Source organism: Oncorhynchus nerka, linkage group LG17 (assembly GCF_034236695.1).
Source record: "Oncorhynchus nerka isolate Pitt River linkage group LG17, Oner_Uvic_2.0, whole genome shotgun sequence".
NCBI classification, from domain to species: Eukaryota; Metazoa; Chordata; class Actinopteri; order Salmoniformes; family Salmonidae; genus Oncorhynchus; species Oncorhynchus nerka.
The window spans coordinates 23,868,516-23,888,269 of NC_088412.1; the positions used below are offsets into that span (position 1 = coordinate 23,868,516).

The 19,754-nt window shown below is 42.8% G+C and overlaps 2 protein-coding genes across 2 annotated transcripts in view; one reads left to right on the forward strand and one right to left on the reverse strand.

Moving 5' to 3' along the window:
* On the forward strand, nt 1-14,388 carry LOC115144923 (UBX domain-containing protein 6-like). Its single transcript, XM_029686070.2, has 11 exons — nt 1-207; nt 1,161-1,318; nt 6,433-6,497; nt 6,608-6,730; nt 6,908-7,005; nt 8,128-8,203; nt 8,906-8,990; nt 9,142-9,361; nt 10,042-10,172; nt 11,583-11,731; nt 11,850-14,388. Exons 1-11 carry the CDS (start codon nt 125-127, stop codon nt 11,973-11,975), a joined length of 1,314 nt encoding a protein of 437 aa, XP_029541930.1. The 5' UTR covers nt 1-124; the 3' UTR covers nt 11,976-14,388.
* The window catches only part of LOC115144924 (chromatin assembly factor 1 subunit A-like), a 19,280-nt gene continuing 12,463 nt past the window's right edge, over nt 12,938-19,754 (reverse strand). The window contains 5 exon segments of the mRNA XM_029686071.2: nt 12,938-14,841; nt 14,843-14,901; nt 16,657-16,738; nt 16,840-17,155; nt 18,262-18,400. Of these exon segments, the coding sequence (XP_029541931.2) occupies nt 14,779-14,841; nt 14,843-14,901; nt 16,657-16,738; nt 16,840-17,155; nt 18,262-18,400 (659 nt within the window). The 3' untranslated portion in view covers nt 12,938-14,778.

Below are 19,754 nucleotides of genomic sequence, written 5' to 3' on the forward strand. Positions count from 1 at the left end.
CCGTTTCCTGTCCACTTCCTCCCTTGCATTTTGATGGCAACAATTTACTAAGCTTTCTCACCTCAGCGCACCTATTCACCTGTGCTGTATTCCCAGGCTATTTTACTGTGATAAACAGTAAACAATGAAGAAATTTTTCGAGGATATGAAGAAAGATTTAAAATTCAAGTCAGCTGGGCCAGGAAAGAAACTCACAGAAGACGCTAGGTAAACAAACTTTGCGAGCTAACGATAGCTGCTATGCTGTTGTCAGTTAATATAATTCACAGTTATATGGTATGTCTAATTCGTAGAGTTTCCTTCACCGGGCCTTGGCCTCACCCGTTACTTGGATGGGCTCCGTTGTTTACTTTTCTAATGTTCAGGGTGAACCTAGTTCTCAAATTCCAGTCGGCATTCTGCCCTCCCTAGTTTTCCCGACAGTTTCAAGTTAAGACTGGTCAATAAGCTCTTGCGATAAGGCTTTCGAAACATATGACCCTAATCTTTCGTCACCGAGTAATAATATTTAAACATATATATTTATTTTACTTTTACTGTAGGAATTTTACGCAGATCCATACAGCTATGGGTGCCTCCAACGAAACAACACTTCCTGAGTTAAGCTTACACAGGTGTCGGAGCACGCTAATTAGCACAGGCCTCTGGTCTTCCATCGGTTTTCCGTTAACAAGCGATGTAACATGGAGATATGGTCGTGTGGGAACACTAACTCTAACAAATGTTTATCAATTTATCCCAGCGATTCCCAAACTCAGTGCACGTTTTGGTTTTTGCCCAAACACTACACAGCTGATTAAAATTATCAAAGCTTCATGATTAGTTGATTACTTGAATCAGCTGTGTAGTGTTAGGGCAAAAACCAAAACGTCAAACGAGTTGGGAACCCTTATTTGAGCTTTTTCTTAAATTATTTGTTGCTTATATGAAAAATTGAAGTGTTATGTTTACAAAACCGTACAGCAAGCAACGGGTGTTAATGTTCAGACTGGGCAAAGGGGCCCATATAGAAGACATCTTCGTCCAATGACTCTTTTGTCTAATGTAATGGAACTGAGAGTCATGATCAAAGACTAGGGTGCTACCCCTTGTGAGTACAGATGGCTATATGACTTTATACGTCACATCTTGCAGTTAAATGTTGAATGTGTCCCCTGCAGCGCCAAGTCCCAAGTGGTGCAGAGCAGTGGCCCTGCCAAGCCATGTTATGCTGGTCCTACTGAAGGAGCTCAGAAGGCAGGGGCTGCAGCCTTGGCCAGGATCGAGGGGCAGCCACGCCCACGGGTACAAACCTCACAGGATGTCATCCGGCTCCAGGGTGAGCTAGATACCTACACTACCAGTCAAAAGTTTTAGAACACCTACTCATTAAAGGATTTTTCTTTATTTTTACTATTTTCTACAGTGTAGAATAATAGTGAAGACATCAAAACTATGAATAACACATGGAATAATGTAGTAACCAAAAAAGCGATAAACAAATCAAAATATATTTTGAATTCTTCAAAGCAGCCACCCTTTGACTTGATGACAGTTTTGCACACTCTTGGCATTCTCTCAACCAGATTCACCTGGAATGCTTTTCCAACGTTCTTGAAGATGTTTCCACATATGCTGAGCACTTGTTGGCTACTTTTCTGTCACTCTGCGGTCCAACTCATCCCAAACCATCTCAATTTGGTTGGGGGATTGTGGCAGTCAAGTAATTTGATTCAGCACTCCATCACTCTCCTTCATGAAATAGCCCTTACACAGCCGAGAGGGGTCATTGTCCTGTTGAAAAACAAATGATAGTCCCACTAAGCCCAAACCAGATACGATGGCATATCGCTCCAGAATGCTGTGGTAGCCATGTTGATTGTGTGCCTCGAATTCTAAATCTGTGTCACCAGCAAAGCACCCCCACACCATAACACCACCTCCTCCATGCTTTACGGTGGGAAATACACAAGCGGAGATCATCCGTTCACCAACACTGCATCTCACAAAGACACAGCAGTTGGGACTAAAAATCTCAAATTTGGACTCCAGACCAAAGGACCAATTTCCACCAGTCTAAAATCCATTGCTCATGTTTCTTGGCCCAAGCAAGTCTCTTCTTATTTTTTTATTCCACTGTTTAACTAGGTAGGCCAGTTGAGAACAAGTTCTCATTTACAACTGTGACCTGGCCAAGATAAAGCAAAGCAGTGCGACACAAACAACGCTGAGTTACACATGGAATAAAAAAACGTACAGTCAGTAACACAATAGAAAAAGTCTATATACAGCGTGTGCAAATTAAGTAAGATTATGGAGGTAAGGCAAATAGGCCATAGTGGTGAAATAATTACAATTTAGCAATTAAACACTGGAGTGATAGAAGTGCAGAAGATGAATGTGCAAGTACAGATACTGGGGTGCAACGGAGCAAAATAAATAACCATATGGGGATGACGTAGATGGATGGGCTATGTACAGGTGTAATGATCTGTAAGCTGCTCTGACAGCTGATGCTTAAAGTGCGTGAGGGAGATATGAGTCTCCAGCTTCAGTGATTTTTGCAGTTCGTTCCAGTCATCGGCAGCAGAGAACTGGAAGGAAAGGCGGCCCACGGAGGAATTGGCGTTGGGGGTGGGACCAGTGAAATATACCTGCTTGAGCGCGTGCTGCTATGGTGACCAGTGAGCTGAAATCCGGCCGGGCTTTATCTAGCAAAGGCTTATAGATGACCTGGAGCCAGTGGGTTTGTCGACGAATATGAAGCGAGGGCCAGCCAACGAGAGCATACAGGTTGCAGTGGTGAGTAGTATATGGGGCTTTGTTGACAAAACGGACGGCACTGTGATAGACAACATTCAAATTGCTGAGTAGAGTGTTGGAGGTTATTTTGTAAATGACACCGCCAAAGTCGAGGATCGGTAGGATAGTCAGTTTTACAAGGGTATGTTTGGCAGCATGAGTGAAGGATGTTTTGTTACGAAATAGGAAGCCGATGCAAGATTTAATTTTGGATTGGAGATGCTTAATGAGTCTGGAAGGAGAGTTTACAGTCTAACCAGACACCTAGGTATTAGAATATGTGGACAAATACAAAGTCAGTACCGTCCAGAGTAGTGATGCTGGAAGGGCGAGCATGTGTGGGCAGTGATCGGCTGAAGAGCAGGCATTTAGTTTTATTTGCATTTAAGAGCAGTTGGAGGCAATGGAAGGAGACTTGTATCGCATTGAAGCTCGTCTGGAGGTTTGTTAAGTGTCCAAAGAAGGGCCAGAAGTTTACAGAACGGTGTCGTCTGCGTGGATTAGAGAATCACCAGCAGCAAGAGCGACATCGTTGATGTATACAGAGAAAAGTCACCCCAAGAATTGAACCCTGTGGCACCCCCATAGACTGCCAGAGGTCCGGACAACATGCCCTCCGATTTGACACACTGAACTCTATCAGAGAAGTAGTTGGTGAACCAGGCGAGGCAGTAATTTGAGAAACCAAGGCTGTTGAGTCTGCTGTTAAGAATGCAGTGATTGACAGAGTCAAAAGCCTTGGCCAGGTCGATGAATACAGCTGCACAGTATTGTCTTTTATCGATGGCGGTTATAATATTGTTTAGGACCTTGAGTGTGGCTGAGATGCACCCATGACCAGCTCAGAAGCCAGATTGCGTAGCGGAGAAGGTACGGTGGGATTTGAAATGGTCGGTGATCTGTTTTGTTAATTTGGCTTTCAAAGACCTTAGAAAGGCAGAGTGTTCTTTAGTAGTGGTAGCCTGATTCACACAGTCTCCTCTGAACAGTTGATGTTGAGATGTCTGTTACTTAAACTTTGTGAAGCATTTATTTGGGCTGCAATTTCTGAGGCTGGTAACTCTAATGAACTTATCCTCTGCAGCAGAGGTAACTCTGCTTCTGTCTTCTATTCCTGTGGCGGTCCTCATGAGAGCCAGTTTCATCATAGCGCTTGATGGATTTTGCGACTGCACCTGAAGAAACTTTCAAAGTTCTTGAAATGTTCCGTATTGACTGACCTTCATGTCTTAAAGTAATGATGGACTGTTTTTTTCTCTTTGCTTATTTGAGCTGTTCTTGCCGTAATATGGACCTGGTATTTTACCAAAAGGGGTATCTTCTGTACTTTTTTCCCCCACCTTTATTTAACCAGGTAGGCTAGTTGAGAACAAGTTCTCATTTGCAACTGCGACCTGGCCAAGATAAAGCATAGCAGTGTGAACAGACAACACAGAGTTACACATGGAGTAAACAATTAACCAGTCAATAACACAGTAGAAAAACAAGGGGGAGTCTATATACAATGTGTGCAAAAGGCATGAGGTAGGCGAATAATTACAATTTTGCAGATTAACACTGGAGTGATAAATGATCAGATGGTCATGTACAGGTAGAGATATTGGTGTGCAAAAGAGCAGAAAAGTAAATAAATAAAACGGTATGGGGATGAGGTAGGTGAAAATGGGTGGGCTATTTACCAATAGACTATGTACAGCTGCAGCGATCGGTTAGCTGCTCAGATAGCTGATGTTTGAAGTTGGTGAGGGAGATAAGTCTCCAACTTCAGCGATTTTTGCAATTCGTTCCAGTCACAGGCAGCAGAGTACTGGAACGAAAGGCGGCCAAATGAGGTGTTGGCTTTAGGGATGATCAATGAGATACACCTGCTGGAGCGCATGCTACGGATGGGTGTTGCCATCGTGACCAGTGAACTGAGATAAGGCAGAGCTTTACCTAGCATGGACTTGTAGATGACCTGGAGCCAGTGGGTCTGGAGACGAATATGTAGCGAGGGCCAGCCGACTAGAGCATACAAGTCGCAGTGGTGGGTGGTATAAGGTGCTTTAGTGACAAAACGGATGGCACTGTGATAGACTGCATCCAGTTTGCTGAGTAGAGTGTTGGAAGCCATTTTGTAGATGACATCGCCGAAGTCGAGGATCGGTAGGATAGTCAGTTTTACTAGGGTAAGCTTGGCGGCGTGAGTGAAGGAGGCTTTGTTGCGGAATAGAAAGCCGACTCTTGATTTGATTTTCGATTGGAGATGTTTGATATGAGTCTGGAAGGAGAGTTTGCAGTCTAGCCAGACACCTAGGTACTTATAGATGTCCACATATTTAAGGTCGGAACCATCCAGGGTGGTGATGCTAGTCGGGCATGCGGGTGCAGGCAGCGATCGGTTGAAAAGCATGCATTTGGTTTTACTCGCGTTTAAGAGCAGTTGGAGGCCACGGAAGGAGTGTTGTATGGCATTGAAGCTTGTTTGGAGGTTAGATAGCACAGTGTCCAATGACGGGCCGGAAGTATATAGAATGGTGTCGTCTGCGTAGAGGTGGATCAGGGAATCGCCCGCAGCAAGAGCAACATCATTGATATATACAGAGAAAAGAGTCGGCCTGAGAATTGAACCCTGTGGCACCCCCATAGAGACTGCCAGAGGACCGGACAGCATGCCCTCCGATTTGACACACTGAACTCTGTCTGCAAAGTAATTGGTGAACCAGGCAAGGCAGTCATCCGAAAAACCGAGGCTACTGAGTCTGCCGATAAGAATATGGTGATTGACAGAGTCGAAGGCCTTGGCAAGGTCGATGAAGACGGCTGCACAGTACTGTCTTTTATCGATGGCGGTTATGATATCGTTTAGTACCTTGAGTGTGGCTGAGGTGCACCCGTGACCGGCTCGGAAACCAGATTGCACAGCGGAGAAGGTACGGTGGGATTCGAGATGGTCAGTGACCTGTTTGTTGACTTGGCTTTCGAAGACCTTAGATAGGCAGGGCAGGATGGATATAGGTCTGTAACAGTTTGGGTCCAGGGTGTCTCCCCCTTTGAAGAGGGGGATGACTGCGGCAGCTTTCCAATCCTTGGGGATCTCGGACGATATGAAAGAGAGGTTGAACAGGCTGGTAATAGGGGTTGCGACAATGGCGGCGGATAGTTTCAGAAATAGAGGGTCCAGATTGTCACAACTTGTCACAACACAACTGATTGCCTCAAATGCATTAAGGAAAGAAATTCCACAAATTATCTTTTAACAAGGCACACCTGTTAATTGAAATGCATTCCAGGTGACTACCCCATGAAGCTGGTTGAGAGAATGCCAAGCTTCTGCAAAGCTGTCAAGGCAAACAGTGGCTAGTTTGAAGAATCTCAACTATAAAATGGATTTTGAATTGTTTAAAACTTTTTTTGTTTACTACATGATTCCATATGTGTTATTTCATAGTTTGTGTCTTCACTATTATTCTACAATGTAGAAAATAGTAAAATAAAGAAACTGAATGAATAGGTGTTCTAAAACTTTTGACTGGTCGTGTATGCATCCAAGAACTGCTGCTAAATGACTGATGTTAAGACTGTGCAGGTGTTTCACAGCAGCAGTCAGAAAAAAATAATCAGAAATAAAGAATTGGGTTGTGGGTAATGGTCTTTAATAATTTTTCACAGTGAAAAGAGAGCTTGAGGCAGAAGCTGCAGCAGTAGCTGAGAAGGAAAAGACAACTGCTGTTGAGGCAAGGAAGACATTAAATCAAATAACTTTCCTTTACTGTTGCTCACAAAGAAATGATTTGTGCCATTGAGTTGTCTGTCATTTATCGCTAGTATATGTAATCTTTTACAGGGCTCCAATGTTAAGGATCTGGCATTTCTCTCAGTAACAGGTGTGTATTTCACTTGCCCGCTTACTGGAGCCACCTTAACTAAGAGCGAGAGAGATGTGCACATTAAAGCGGCCATTTTCATGGTAGGTCCAGAAGTGATTCTCATTTTTAAAGTCGTATGATATCATGATTGCATAATTATCATGATCTGATTGAAGTATTTATTGATGTAAAAAGTCTTAGCACTAATTTGCCACAAACCATCCTTTTTGATTAGTATGGTCCTGACTACACATGATTAACCTCGTCTTGTCCAACAGCGGTTTGAAGAGGATGCAGTGGAGGCTTCCATTATGATGGTTCATACCTTCAACAAGGACAGGCAGAAAGTCAAGGCTGCAGTGGACATCATAAGCAAGTGAGAAACATGGAGGGGGATGGAACTGTCCTATAATTAAGCAATAAGGTATGCGGGTGTGTAGTATATGACCAATATACCACGGCTAAGGGCTGTTCTTAAGCACGACGCAATGCGGAGTGCCTGGACACAGCCCTTAGCCGTGGTATATTGGCCATATATCACAAACTCCAGAGGTGCCTTATTGCTATTATAAACTGGTTACCAACTTAATTAGAGCAGTAAAAACAAATGTTTTGTCATACCCGTGGTATACAGTCTGATATACCACGACTGTCAACCAATCAGCATTCAGGTTTAGAATGTGTGATATACACTCAGTGGCCTGTTTTTTTTTTTTTAGGTACACCCATTTAGTACCGGGTTGGACCCACCTTTGCCTCCAGAACAACCTGAATTCTTTGGGGCATGGAACCGTTGCTCAATTGGTATCAAGGGACCTATTGTGTGCCAGAAACATTCTCCACACCATTACACCACCACCAGCCTATACCGTTGATAGGATGGGGCCACGGACTCATGCTACTTATGACAAATCCTGACTCTGCAATCAGCATGATGCAACAGGAACCGGGATCTGTCGGACCAGGCAACGTTTATACACTCCGCAATTGTCCAGTGTTGGTGATCGCGTACCCACTGGTGCCACTTTTTTTTTTTAGCTGATAGGAGTTGAACTCAGTGTGGTTGTCTGCTGCAATAGCCCATCCATGACAAGGACTGACAAGTTGTGACCTAGATGTTGTTCTGCACACCACTGTTGTACTTCGCCGTTATTTTCCTGTTTGTGGCCCGCCTGTTAGCTTGCACAATTATTTCCATGCTCCTTGACCTTTCATCAACAAGCTGTTTTCACCCACAGGATTGCTGCTGACTGGATGTAAACCCTAGACACTGTATGTGAAAAGCCCTGGAGGCCATCCATTTGAGATACAGGATCTGGCGCGCATATCACGCTCAAAGTTTCTTTATATAGCAGGCCACGTGACTTACTGTCTGTAGGAGCGAACCATTTGTGTGAACGGGGTGGTGTACTGAACAAACTGGCCACTGAGTGTACATTGACAAGAATTCACACAATGAGTGTCTTGACACCCCATCATTTTCCCCCCATCTTGTCAGGTACATTGAAAACATCTGTAAGAACCCGACAGAGGAGAAGTACAGGAAGATCAAACTCAGCAACAAGGTGTTCCAGGTATATTTGAGCAGTGGTGTAAAAATACTTTAGAGTACTATTTACGTAGTTAAAAAAAAAAAAATCTGTACTTAACTATTTATATATATTTTTTACAACTTTTACATCACTACATTCCTAAAGAAAAGATTGAATTTTCTCCACACATTTTCCATGTCAACCAAAAGTACTTGTTACATTTTGAATGCTTAGCTGGACAGAAATTGTCATTCACACACTTATCAAGAGAACACGTGGTCATCCCTACTGCTTCTGGTCTGTTGCACTCACTAAACACATGCATCTTTTGTAAATAAAGTCCAAGTGTACGATTGTGCCCATGGCTATTCGTAAGTTGTTTTTTTTTAAACAACAAAATGGTGCCGTCTGCTTTGCTTTATATAAGGAATTTTAAATGATTTATACTTTTATTTTTGATACTTAAGTATATTTTAGCAATTTCATTTACTTTTGATACTTAAGTGTATTTAAAAGCAAATACTTTTAGTCAAGTAGTATTTTACTGGGTGAATTTCAATTTTACTTTAGTCATTTTCTATTAAGGTACAGTATCTATACTTTTACTCAAGTATGAGACTTGGGTACTTTTTCCCACCACTGTATTTGAGACATGTGGAGGGTAATGTGAGACTCAATGTTTTCTGTCGATGAAGTCCATTCACTGGTTTCTTTTTCGCTGTCTGATCTCTCTCTCCTCCGTAGGAAAAGGTGAAGACTGTGGAGGGTAGTCGGGAGTTCTTGGAAGCTATGGGCTTTCAGAGCATCATGTTGGATGTGGAAGGACAAGGTAAACCCATTCAAATACACAGTCTATGCTTCCTATTGTCTGTGTGGCCTAGTATGCTTCTGCAGAGGCGTACTGTACTATAGGGGGTACCAGGGGTAAGTGGTTGGATTGCATTCGGGGAATTGATTAGCTGATTGTCTTCCTTTCCCAGAGGAGAGCGAGGAGTTCCTGGTGCTGATGGAGCATGATCCAGAATCCCTGGAGGTGATGAAGGAGAGTAGGGACCGGCTGCAGAGGGGAGAGCCAGTCAGAGCCCAGCTGGACCGCCAGCCCCAGGCCTTCAGACCCTCCCCCAACGCCATGCGCTTCGAACTTCCCCCAGAGTTCTACAACCTCACTGCAGAAGAGCTCAAGAGGGAGCAGCAGCAAAAGTATGGACTCATTCTTTAAAGTTGCAATATGTCACTTTTTGAGCAACCTGGTCAAATTCATAGAAATGTGTGCTATAGATCTGTCATTCCCATTGAAAGCAAGTCTAAGAAACGGTAGACCTGTTCTATGTGCGCTATTTCTTTGCTGTGGCAGGGGTTATGGAAGCTGTAGGTAGGCATGGTGATTTGAGCTATTCGATTAGCCAGCGCAGTATGCTCACTCGATTTAGCCACAGATCTCTCGGTCCGCCAAGTTTGTCTTTTCAGACGAATGGAATGGTTGAAAATGAGAACACTTTGCCTACCCGGTGCACAAGTCTTGCGAATCAAGTGTACCTACCACCAACAGCGCAACATGAAGAAAAAAAGGAACACAAGCCTTTATCGTTGGCTTTTCTACAGAAATGTTTGATTGACCACTCGGTCACAATCAACCAGTTGGTGACCACTGCTCTACACTATACTTGTTTAGTCACAAACTGAAAGGATTAGAATATTAGCAACCAGGAAATGGGAGTGATTTCTGCATATTTAAGAGATGAATTGATTGTATAAAATGATTACTGTATTAGTGTTAGCAGGGTTCACTTGGTTAGTGCACATGTGTATTCTTGTTGGGGGGGTTTTCCAGTTATGACTTTTGTGTTAAGGTGCATTCTTGGTGGTTGTGTGGTATTCAGGAATGAGGTGGTGGACAAGAACACTATGCTGCGTACCAAGGCCATGCGGGAGAGAGAGGAGCAGAGGGAGAGGAGGAAGTACAATTACACCCTGCTGAGAGTACGACTGCCTGATGGAAACATACTGCAGGGTCTGTATCTGCCAACAAACACCTACTTTAATGTGATAAGCAGATGTATAAACAAGATATGAGCAAAGAAGCTTGTTGACATGGATAGTAATTTGTATGTATATTTTGCAGTAACCTCTCAATTTGATTGCAGTGTTGAAGTCTGTCTCAACATACAGTTGAAGCCAGAAGTTTACATACATTTTGGTTGGAGTCATTAAAACTAGTTTTTCAACCACTCCACAAATGACTTGTTAACAAACGATAGTTTTGGCAAGTCGGTTAGGACATCTACTTTGTGCATGACACAAGTAATTTTTCCAACAATTGTTTACAGACAGATTATTTCACTGTATCACAATTCCAGTGGGTCAGAAGTTTACATACACTAAGTTGACTGTGCCTTTAAGCAGCTTGGAAAATTCCAGAAAATTGACATGGCTTTAGAAGCTTCTGATATGCTAATTGATATCACTTGAGTCATTTGGAGGTGTACCTGTGGAAGTATTTCAAGGCCTACCTTCAAACTCAGTGCCTCTTTGCTTGACATAGGAAAATCAAAAGAAATCACAGAAAATTGTAGACCTCCACAAGTCTGGTTCATCCTGAGAGCAATTTCCAAACGCCAGAAGCTACCACGTTCATCTGAACAAACAATAGTATGCAAATATAAACAGGAGGAAAAAGGGTGGAGGCTTGCAAGCTGAAGGACACCATCCCAAGCGTAAAGCACGGGGGTGCTTTGCTGCAGGAGGGACTGGTGCACTTCACAAAATAGATGACATCATGAGGAACAAAAATTGTGGATATATTGAAGCAACATCTCAAGACATCAGTCAGGAAGTTAAAACTTGGTCCCAAATGGGTCTTCCAAATGCACAATGACCCCAAGCATACTTCCAAAGTTGTCATCAAAATGGCTTAAGGACATTGGAGTGGCCATCAAAGCCCTGACCTCAATCCCATAGAAAATGTGTGGGAAGAACTGAAAAAGTGTGCCCCAGCAAGGAGGCCTACAAACCTGACTGTTACACCAGTTCTGTCAGGAGGAATGGGCCAAAATTCACCCAACTTATTGTGGAAGGCTACCCAAAACATTTGACCCAAGTTAAACAATTTAAAGGCAATGCTACCAAATACTAATTGAGTTTGTAAACTTGACCCACTGGGAATGTGATGAAATAAATAAAAGCTGAAATAAATCACTCTGCTGTTATTCTGACATTTCACATTCTTAAAATAAAGTGGTGATCCTAACTGACCTAAGACAGGGAATTTCTACTAGGTTTAAATGTCAGAAATTGTGAAAAACTGAAAGTTAACTTCCGACTTCAACTGTATATTACATCTTCTTATAGTTGTATCCTCTTACCTTTACTAAACTTGTATTGGCGGACTAATGGCTCTCTTATCACACATTATGCCCTTCAGGCACTTTCCTGGCCTGGGACAAGGTGTCTGTGCTCTTCCAGTTTGTGCGGGACTCCCTGGTAGATGGTTGGCAGCCCTTTGAGCTGGTGGCGCCTGGAGGACACAAACTCCAGGAGGACCGAGAGGTGGCCCTGAATGAATGTAGCCTGGTAAGCAGAGACACACAGTATTGTCACAAATGTAAATGTCAGGCAAAATAAACAATTCCATCCATTTACTTTTGTTGTACAAAGGGAAGGTTCTGACTAGTGTCTGTCTCTCTTGGAGGTCCCTGCGGTTCTGCTGACGTTTTCCTGGGATGCCGCAGTTCAAGCGGACATTGCAGCTGGCGGTGGAAAGTGCTCTGCACTCCTCAAGCCAGAGCTACTGGAGAATATTCAGACCCTTAGCTGAGCAGAAGCGGTGTTTGTCCCTGGGTCTCCTACCCCTCCCAGGTTGGAGATGACACCTTCATCCCCAAACCACATTTAAGGCTGTAGAAATTACTACTAATCCATTAAAGGATGAGAGATAGCAGAGACAAACGCCATTCAGTGTTATTTGTATTGTACCCTGAATGTAGGATGAGGACTGTGAAATGGCTCCCTTACACCTACAGTTAGGCAATCAGTCACCTTAGCATGGTATGAGACCCCATTCTGCTCTGCTCCAACAAATATTCAGATACAGTTCTAGCTTTACATGTGAGTGGTGGACCACACTGCTTGTCTAGTGGTTAGGATTCAGTAGCTGTTTTTTGTGAGCCAGACCAGCTGTGGACTACAATGTATAATAGTTATTGGTTAAGCCATTTTATTTCAGATGGAGCCTGTAATATTGTATTTGAGATTAGTAGCACTAAGGTTGCAGCAGCAAACATGTCAAATTATACCTTCAAAAGGTTACTGGACAGAGCTGATGTTAGAAGCTCCCTTTGTCATTGAATAGGAGGGCAAAAGGGTTTTGTCAAAGCAGTTACTTACTTGGCTAATTTCATTCGATTTCTCTAAATTGTCAGCAACATGGTAATCTGTTTGATAGTGGCGGTTTGTACTGTATGTAATCAACACTTGAGACCAACAATGAGCTGAGGTTTGTCCCCAAGTCTTGATCCAGTGCTGCCTGGGATGACAATCTACCTCTCCTTACAGCATCTGTGTAACCTGTGCACTGCACACAGGCAGCCATAACTTCTCCAATGTTTAAGTTCAGACATGAACAGCAACACTAGTTCTCCTCACAGCAGCGATTAGCAAAGCTGGTCTCTGTTGATCTAAATGTTTTCCTTGCCTTAGAGCATTACCTTCATTATAGCGATTCCTAAGTATCAAAGCTGAATCGTGCGTTTTTTGTCAGTATATTCACATAATAGCATGTTAACATTTAAATATTGCTTTATTTAAAGACAAAGTGAGTCCTTTAATCATACCTAAAAAACTGGGACAGGAAAGCAATTCTGAATGTCTCTGCCATTTGCCTTTCATTGGCAATGTTTTTAATAATGGCCGGCCATTACCTGTTCCACCTCTAAACCATTATTAAGAACACAAAAAGCACTGTTTAGCAGCCTGAAACAGTACCTGCCATATTGAATCCATACAGGGATGAGTGGTGGGATGTTGATAAAGGTATCCAGATTAGGAAGGGGAACAAGGCATAAAAGTGCAGTACATTTAAACAAATGCACACATTCCAGGGTTTGTTTCATTGTACTATGAAATAATGTAACCAAATGAAAATATTTGATATTCTTCAAAGAAGGCATTCTCTCAACCAGCTTCATGAGTTAGTCACCTGGAATGCATTTCAATGAACAGGTGTGTGGAACTTCTTTCCTTAATGCGTTTGAGCCAATCAGTTGTGTTGTGACATGGTAGGGTGGTATACAGAAGATAGCTCAAATGAGCAAAGAGAAATGATAGTCCAGTCAATCCGGAAAGTTTCTTCAAGTGCAGCTGCAAAAATCATCATGCGCTATGAATAAACTGGCTCTCATAAAACCACAGGAAGACCCAGAATTACCTCTGCTGCAGAGGACAAGTTCTTTGGAGTTACTAGCCTCAAATGCTTCACACAGTTCAAGTAACAGACACATCTTAACATCAACTGTTGAGTTGCTGCAAAGAAATCACTAGTAAAAGACACCAATAAGACTTGCTTGGGCCAAGAAACACGAGCAGTGGAAATCTGTCCTTCAGTCTGATCAGTCCAAATTTCAGATTTTTGGTTCCAACCAACATTTTTGAGACAGAGTAGGTGAATGGGTGATCGCCGCATGTGTGGTTCCCACAGTGAAGCATGGAGGTGGTGTGATGGTACTGACACTGTCCGTGATTTATTTAGAATTCAAGGCACACTTAACCAGCATGGTTACCACAGCATTCTGGAGCGATTCACCATCCCACCTGGTTTGCTCTTAGTGGGAATATAATTTGTTAATCAATAGGACAATGATCCAACACACCGCCAGGCTGTGTAAGGGCCATTTGACCAAAAAGCAGAGTGATGGAGTGCTGCATCAGACGACCTAGCCCCCACAATCACCTGACCTCATTCCACCCATCTCAATTTGGTTGAGTTAGAGTGAAGGAAAAGCAGCTAACAAGTGCTCAGTATATGTGGGAACTCCTTCAAGACTGTTGGAAAAGCACTCATGAAGCTGGTTGATAAAATGCCAAAAGTGTGCAAAGCTATCATCAAGGCAACGGGTGGCTACTTTGAAGAATCTCAAATAACATTTTGAATTGGTTTTCTACATGATTCCATATGTGATATCCAAACTATAAATGTATAAAATAGTAAAAATAAAGAAAAATCTTTGAATGAGTAGGTGTCTCCAAACTTTTGACTGGTACTGTATATATGTATTAAAAGGAGGACACATGGGCCAACACACGGCAACTACTAGAACGGCCACCCAATCTACCATAGTAGCAGAGTTGACTGTCAGCCACCTTCCACTCCTCACCAAGCAAAGACATCCATATAAACATGTCTTACACTCCAACTGAACCAAGTAATAAAATGGTTGAGCATTGGACTAAAATAAACCATGTCCTAATAAGTTTCTCAGTCACTTTCATTTTTACATGCAGAGGAGCAGAGTGGGAAGTAATACAGTGTGGGTGGCATGTGTGCCACTACAGAATGTTATCTTGATTGAAGACCTGATTCTTTTTGACACTGGGTACACACCCCCAGAGTCAGGGGGCAGTTCTTAGGTGGTGGCCGGGGTGGGAATGGGCCGGAGCTGGGGGAAAGCAGTCGTATCAGAGGGAGTTCACCTCAATTTTTTCTGTGTGCTCATTATCTGTGGGGGAGGTATCCTTTCTGGAAGATCCTGCAGGGGAAGACATATTTAGTGTCACTGACAATACCTCCCTTCTTACTTACAGTGCCTTGCGAAAGTATTCAGCCCCCTTGAACTTTGCGACCTTTTGCCACATTTCAGGCTTCAAACATAAAGATATAAAACTATTTTTTTGTGAAGAATCAACAACAAGTGGGACACAATCATGAAGTGGAACGACATTTATTGGATATTTCAAACTTTTTTAACAAATCAAAAACTGAAAAATTGGGCGTGCAAAATTATTCAGCCCCCTTAAGTTAATACTTTGTAGCGCCACCTTTTGCTGCGATTACAGCTGTAAGTCGCTTGGGGTATGTCTATCAGTTTTGCACATCGAGAGACTGAAATTTCTTCCCATTCCTCCTTGCAAAACAGCTCGAGCTCAGTGAGGTTGGATGGAGAGCATTTGTGAACAGCAGTTTTCAGTTCTTTCCACAGATTCTCGATTGGATTCAGGTCTGGACTTTGACTTGGCCATTCTACCACCTGGATATGTTTATTTTTTAACCATTCCATTGTAGATTTTGCTTTATGTTTTGGATCATTGTCTTGTTGGAAGACAAATCTCCGTCCCAGTCTCAGGTCTTTTGCAGACTCCATCAGGTTTTCTTCCAAGAATGGTCCTGTATTTGGCTCCATCCATCTTCCCATCAATTTTAACCATCTTCCCTGTCCCTGCTGAAGAAAAGCAGGCCCAAACCATGATGCTGCCACCACCATGTTTGACAGTGGGGATAGTGTGTTCAGGGTGATGAGCTGTGTTGCTTTCACGCCAAACATAACGTTTTGCATTGTTGCCAAAAAGTTCAATTTTGGTTTCATCTGACCAGAGCACCTTCTTCCACATGTTTGGTGTGTCTCCCAGGTGGCTTGTGGCAAACTTTAAACAACACTTTTTATGGATATCTTTAAGAAATGGCTTTCTTCTTGCCACTCTTCCATAAAGGCCAGATTTGTGCAATATACGACTGATTGTTGTCCTATGGACAGAGTGTCCCACCTCAGCTGTAGATCTCTGCAGTTCATCCAGAGTGATCATGGGCCTCTTGGCTGCATCTCTGATCAGTCTTCTCCTTGTATGAGCTGAAAGTTTAGAGGGACGGCCAAGTCTTGGTAGATTTGCAGTGGTCTGATACTCCTTCCATTTCAATATTATCGCTTGCACAGTGCTCCTTGGGATGTTTAAAGCTTGGGAAATCTTTTTGTATCCAAATCCGGCTTTAAACTTCTTCACAACAGTATCTCGGACCTGCCTGGTGTGTTCCTTGTTCTTCATGATGCTCTCTGCGCTTTTAACGGACCTCTGAGACTATCACAGTGCAGGTGCATTTATACGGAGACTTGATTACACACAGGTGGATTTTATTTATCATCATTAGTCATTTAGGTCAACATTGGATCATTCAGAGATCCTCACTGAACTTCTGGAGAGAGTTTGCTGCACTGAAAGTAAAGGGGCTGAATAATTTTGCACGCCCAATTTTTCAGTTTTTGATTTGTTAAAAAAGTTTGAAATATCCAATAAATGTCGTTCCACTTCATGATTGTGTCCCACTTGTTGTTGATTCTTCACAAAAAAATACAGTTTTATATCTTTATGTTTGAAGCCTGAAATTTGGCAAAAGGTCGCAAAGTTCAAGGGGGCCGAATACTTTCGCAAGGCACTGTATATCTCAGGAAACCAAATACAACGTATCCTTCAGGGCCAAACAATCTGTCAGGAAAGTTATTTTGAGGTCTCACCTTTCTGTGTACGGATTATGACGCAGTCTGTTTCATCCTCATCCTCCTCTGTGTCTGCCTGAAACCCATCCATCTCATGAGCCTGGAACAAAGGAGTGCTCATGAAAATATGATACACAGTCGTCTTAGCAATAGGATCTGAGCAAAAGGACTTCATATGCATAGTTTATCAGACTGTCATACCTGCTCAGGGTCGGCAGCCTTCTTCATGAACTTGGTGATAGACATGCTGCCGGCACTCTTCCTTTTGTTGGAGGAGGAGGGTGTGGTGGAGGTCTGTGGGGTGGTTGGGGAGTTGCCCTGTGAGCCTGTGGCCGCCGAGGCTTCTTCACGGGACACATGGGCCCCAGAGGTGAGGTAGTTCCACTGGCCGGGCACAGGGAGAGCCTCCTGGCTGAAGCGAGCCAGGACCTCTGTGTGTATGTACCAGCAGCAGCGTCTGTAGGCTGAGCGCTTCTCATACATGGCATTTCCCTTGATAAGGCGCTTCAGACGGATCCTAGGGCAAAAGAAGACCATCTCAGTTAAGAAAAAAAATAAAGCTTTTATATAGCATTTGCACTTGCAATAAGGCCCGCGGGGGTGTGATGCAGTGCATTCGCAAAGTATTCAGACCCCTTGACCTTTTCCACTTTGTTACGTTACAGCCTTATTTTAAAATGGATTAAATTATTCCCCCCCATCAATCTACACACAATACCCCATAATGACAAATCAAAAACAGGCTAAGAATGTTTGCAAATTTTATTTATAAAACCCCCAGAAAGATCACATTTACATAAGTATTTAGACCCTTTACACAGTACTTTGTTGAAGCACCTTTGGCAGCCATAAAAGCCTTTAGTCATCTTGGGGAGTTTCTCCCATTCTTCTCTGCAGATCCTCTCAAGCTCTGTCAGGTTGGATGGGGAGCGTCACTACACAGCTATTTTCAGGTCTCTCCAGCTCCCAACTGTGGGAGCTTACATAGACAGGTGTGTGCCTTTCCAAATCATGTCCAATCAATTAAATTTACCGGGTGGACTACAACCGTTGTAGAAACATCTCAAAGATGATCAATGGAAACAGGATGCACCCGAGCTCAATTTCAAGTCTCATAGCAAAGGGTCTAAATACTTACGTAAATAAGTATATACATTTGTCAAATATTACAAAAACCTGTTTTCGCTTTGTAATTGTGAGTTATTGTGTGTAGATTGATGAACGTTTTTATTTAATACATTTTAGAGTGAGGCTGTAACATCAAGGGGTCTCAATACTTTCACAATGCACTGTATATGGCCATATACCACAGCTAAGGGCTAATCTTAAGCACAACGCAACGTGGAGTGCCTGGATACAGCCCTTAGCCGTGGTAAATTGGCCATATATCACAAACCCCAGAGGTGCCTTATTGCTATTATAAACTGGTTACCAACATAATTAAAGAAGTATAAAGAAATGTTGTCATACCCATGGAATACGGTCTGATATACCATGGTTGTTGGCCAAATCAGCATTCAGGGCTTGAACCACCCAGTTTATAATATCAGTTTAATAGTGACCATATATGATTTACTCATTATGTAAACTAGCTAATGTTTAGTAAATCAGGTTTAAAGTTACCTGGTGGGAATGTCTCCCGAGTTCTGGGGGCTGGAAATAGTAGAGGTCAATTTCTGGCGACAAAACTCCTGGAACTCTGTGATGATCACCTTATTGCTATTCACATTTCCATGGAGCAGTGGCAGCAACTGGGACAGCACTGAAGATATGGTAGGGGAAATGGGAAGGTGTTTGAAAACACATTCTACATCTAGGTCTATTCATACAAAGTTTGGGCAAAATGCTGCATCCAATATGATCATATACTCCCGCAGGCTGCTACAGAGCAACTCGGGTCAGCCATAAAGACCTGCTGTTCACTGTTCACAATTACTTGTTGGCACAGTAAATACTGAGTGACTCAGACGCAGCATATAAAGCTTGTCTGAAAACGATACAGATCTTTGATTGTCTCTAGTTTAGACTAGTCTAGTCTCCCTTGCAGTCTGGACAGCAATCAATGACTGAAGCAAGCACAAGGTGAATTACAGGGGAGCCGCGGGGCTTAGCTCCCCCGAATGAGACATGAGCTCTCCAAAAGGCAACAAAAGTCCAACTTTGGGGGACTTATTTTATTGCGTCGGCTGATTGCAATGAAGTTCATTGCAATGAACATTGTAGTCTAGTAAGTTGACCATGTGTTATGGTGACAATACCTCCCACTATTCCTGGAACAATCCTGTATGTCAAATCAAATTGTGTTAGTCACATGCGCAGAATAAAACGGGTGTAGACCTTACAGTGAAATGCTTACTTACGAGCCCCTAACCAACAGTGCAGTTTCACAAAAATATGGATAAGAATAAGAGATACAAGTAACAAGCCATTAAAGAGCAGCAGCAAAAAATAATATTTACATGGGGGTGGGTGCCAGTTGAGGTAGCATGTACATGTAGGTAGAGTTATCAAAGTGACCATGTATAGATGACAACAGAGTGGCAGTGGTGTGCAGAGGGGAGGGGCAATGCAAATAGTATAGTCTGGGTAGCCATTTGATTAGAGGTTCAGGAGTCTTATGGCTTGGGGGTAGAAGCTGTTTAGAAGCCTCTTGGACCTAGACTTGGCACTTCGGTACCGCTTGTCGTGCGGTAGCAGAGAGAACAGTCTATGACTAGGGTGGCTGGAGTCTGAATTTTAAGGGCTTTCTGCCTTCCTCTGACACCGCCTGGTATTTCAGCCCCTTTTCAGGTTTACCGACCCATTTACAAAAAAAATGTACATTTGTACCGTATTTCAGACTTCGCATTAATTTTATCAGAATTGACATTCATTGCATTCCAATGAGTCTTTTTTGCAGTCATTATGATAAGATCTGGTGAGGTTAAACACTACAACTGTTGAAAGATCTGATATTCTGCACAATGCAACTGAAAAAAGACAAGACGTAAGCCTGTGTCATATCGTCAACCAATCACCAATTTGGTTAAATTCTGCACGGCACAATTCCAGCTAAATTTTGTCTGAGAGCACAGTCAATTGTTTACAACAGAGAGCTACAAATTTAAGTAAATAGA

Bases quoted from the DNA above. Each gene is read 5' to 3' on its own strand.
- LOC115144923 (XM_029686070.2), top strand. From the start codon at position 125: ATGAAGAAATTTTTCGAGGATATGAAGAAAGATTTAAAATTCAAGTCA. The intron at 6,731-6,907 runs GTAGGTCCAGAA...CTTGTCCAACAG, and splicing joins TTAAAGCGGCCATTTTCATG to CGGTTTGAAGAGGATGCAGT. The intron at 10,173-11,582 runs GTCTGTATCTGC...TATGCCCTTCAG, and splicing joins TGATGGAAACATACTGCAGG to GCACTTTCCTGGCCTGGGAC.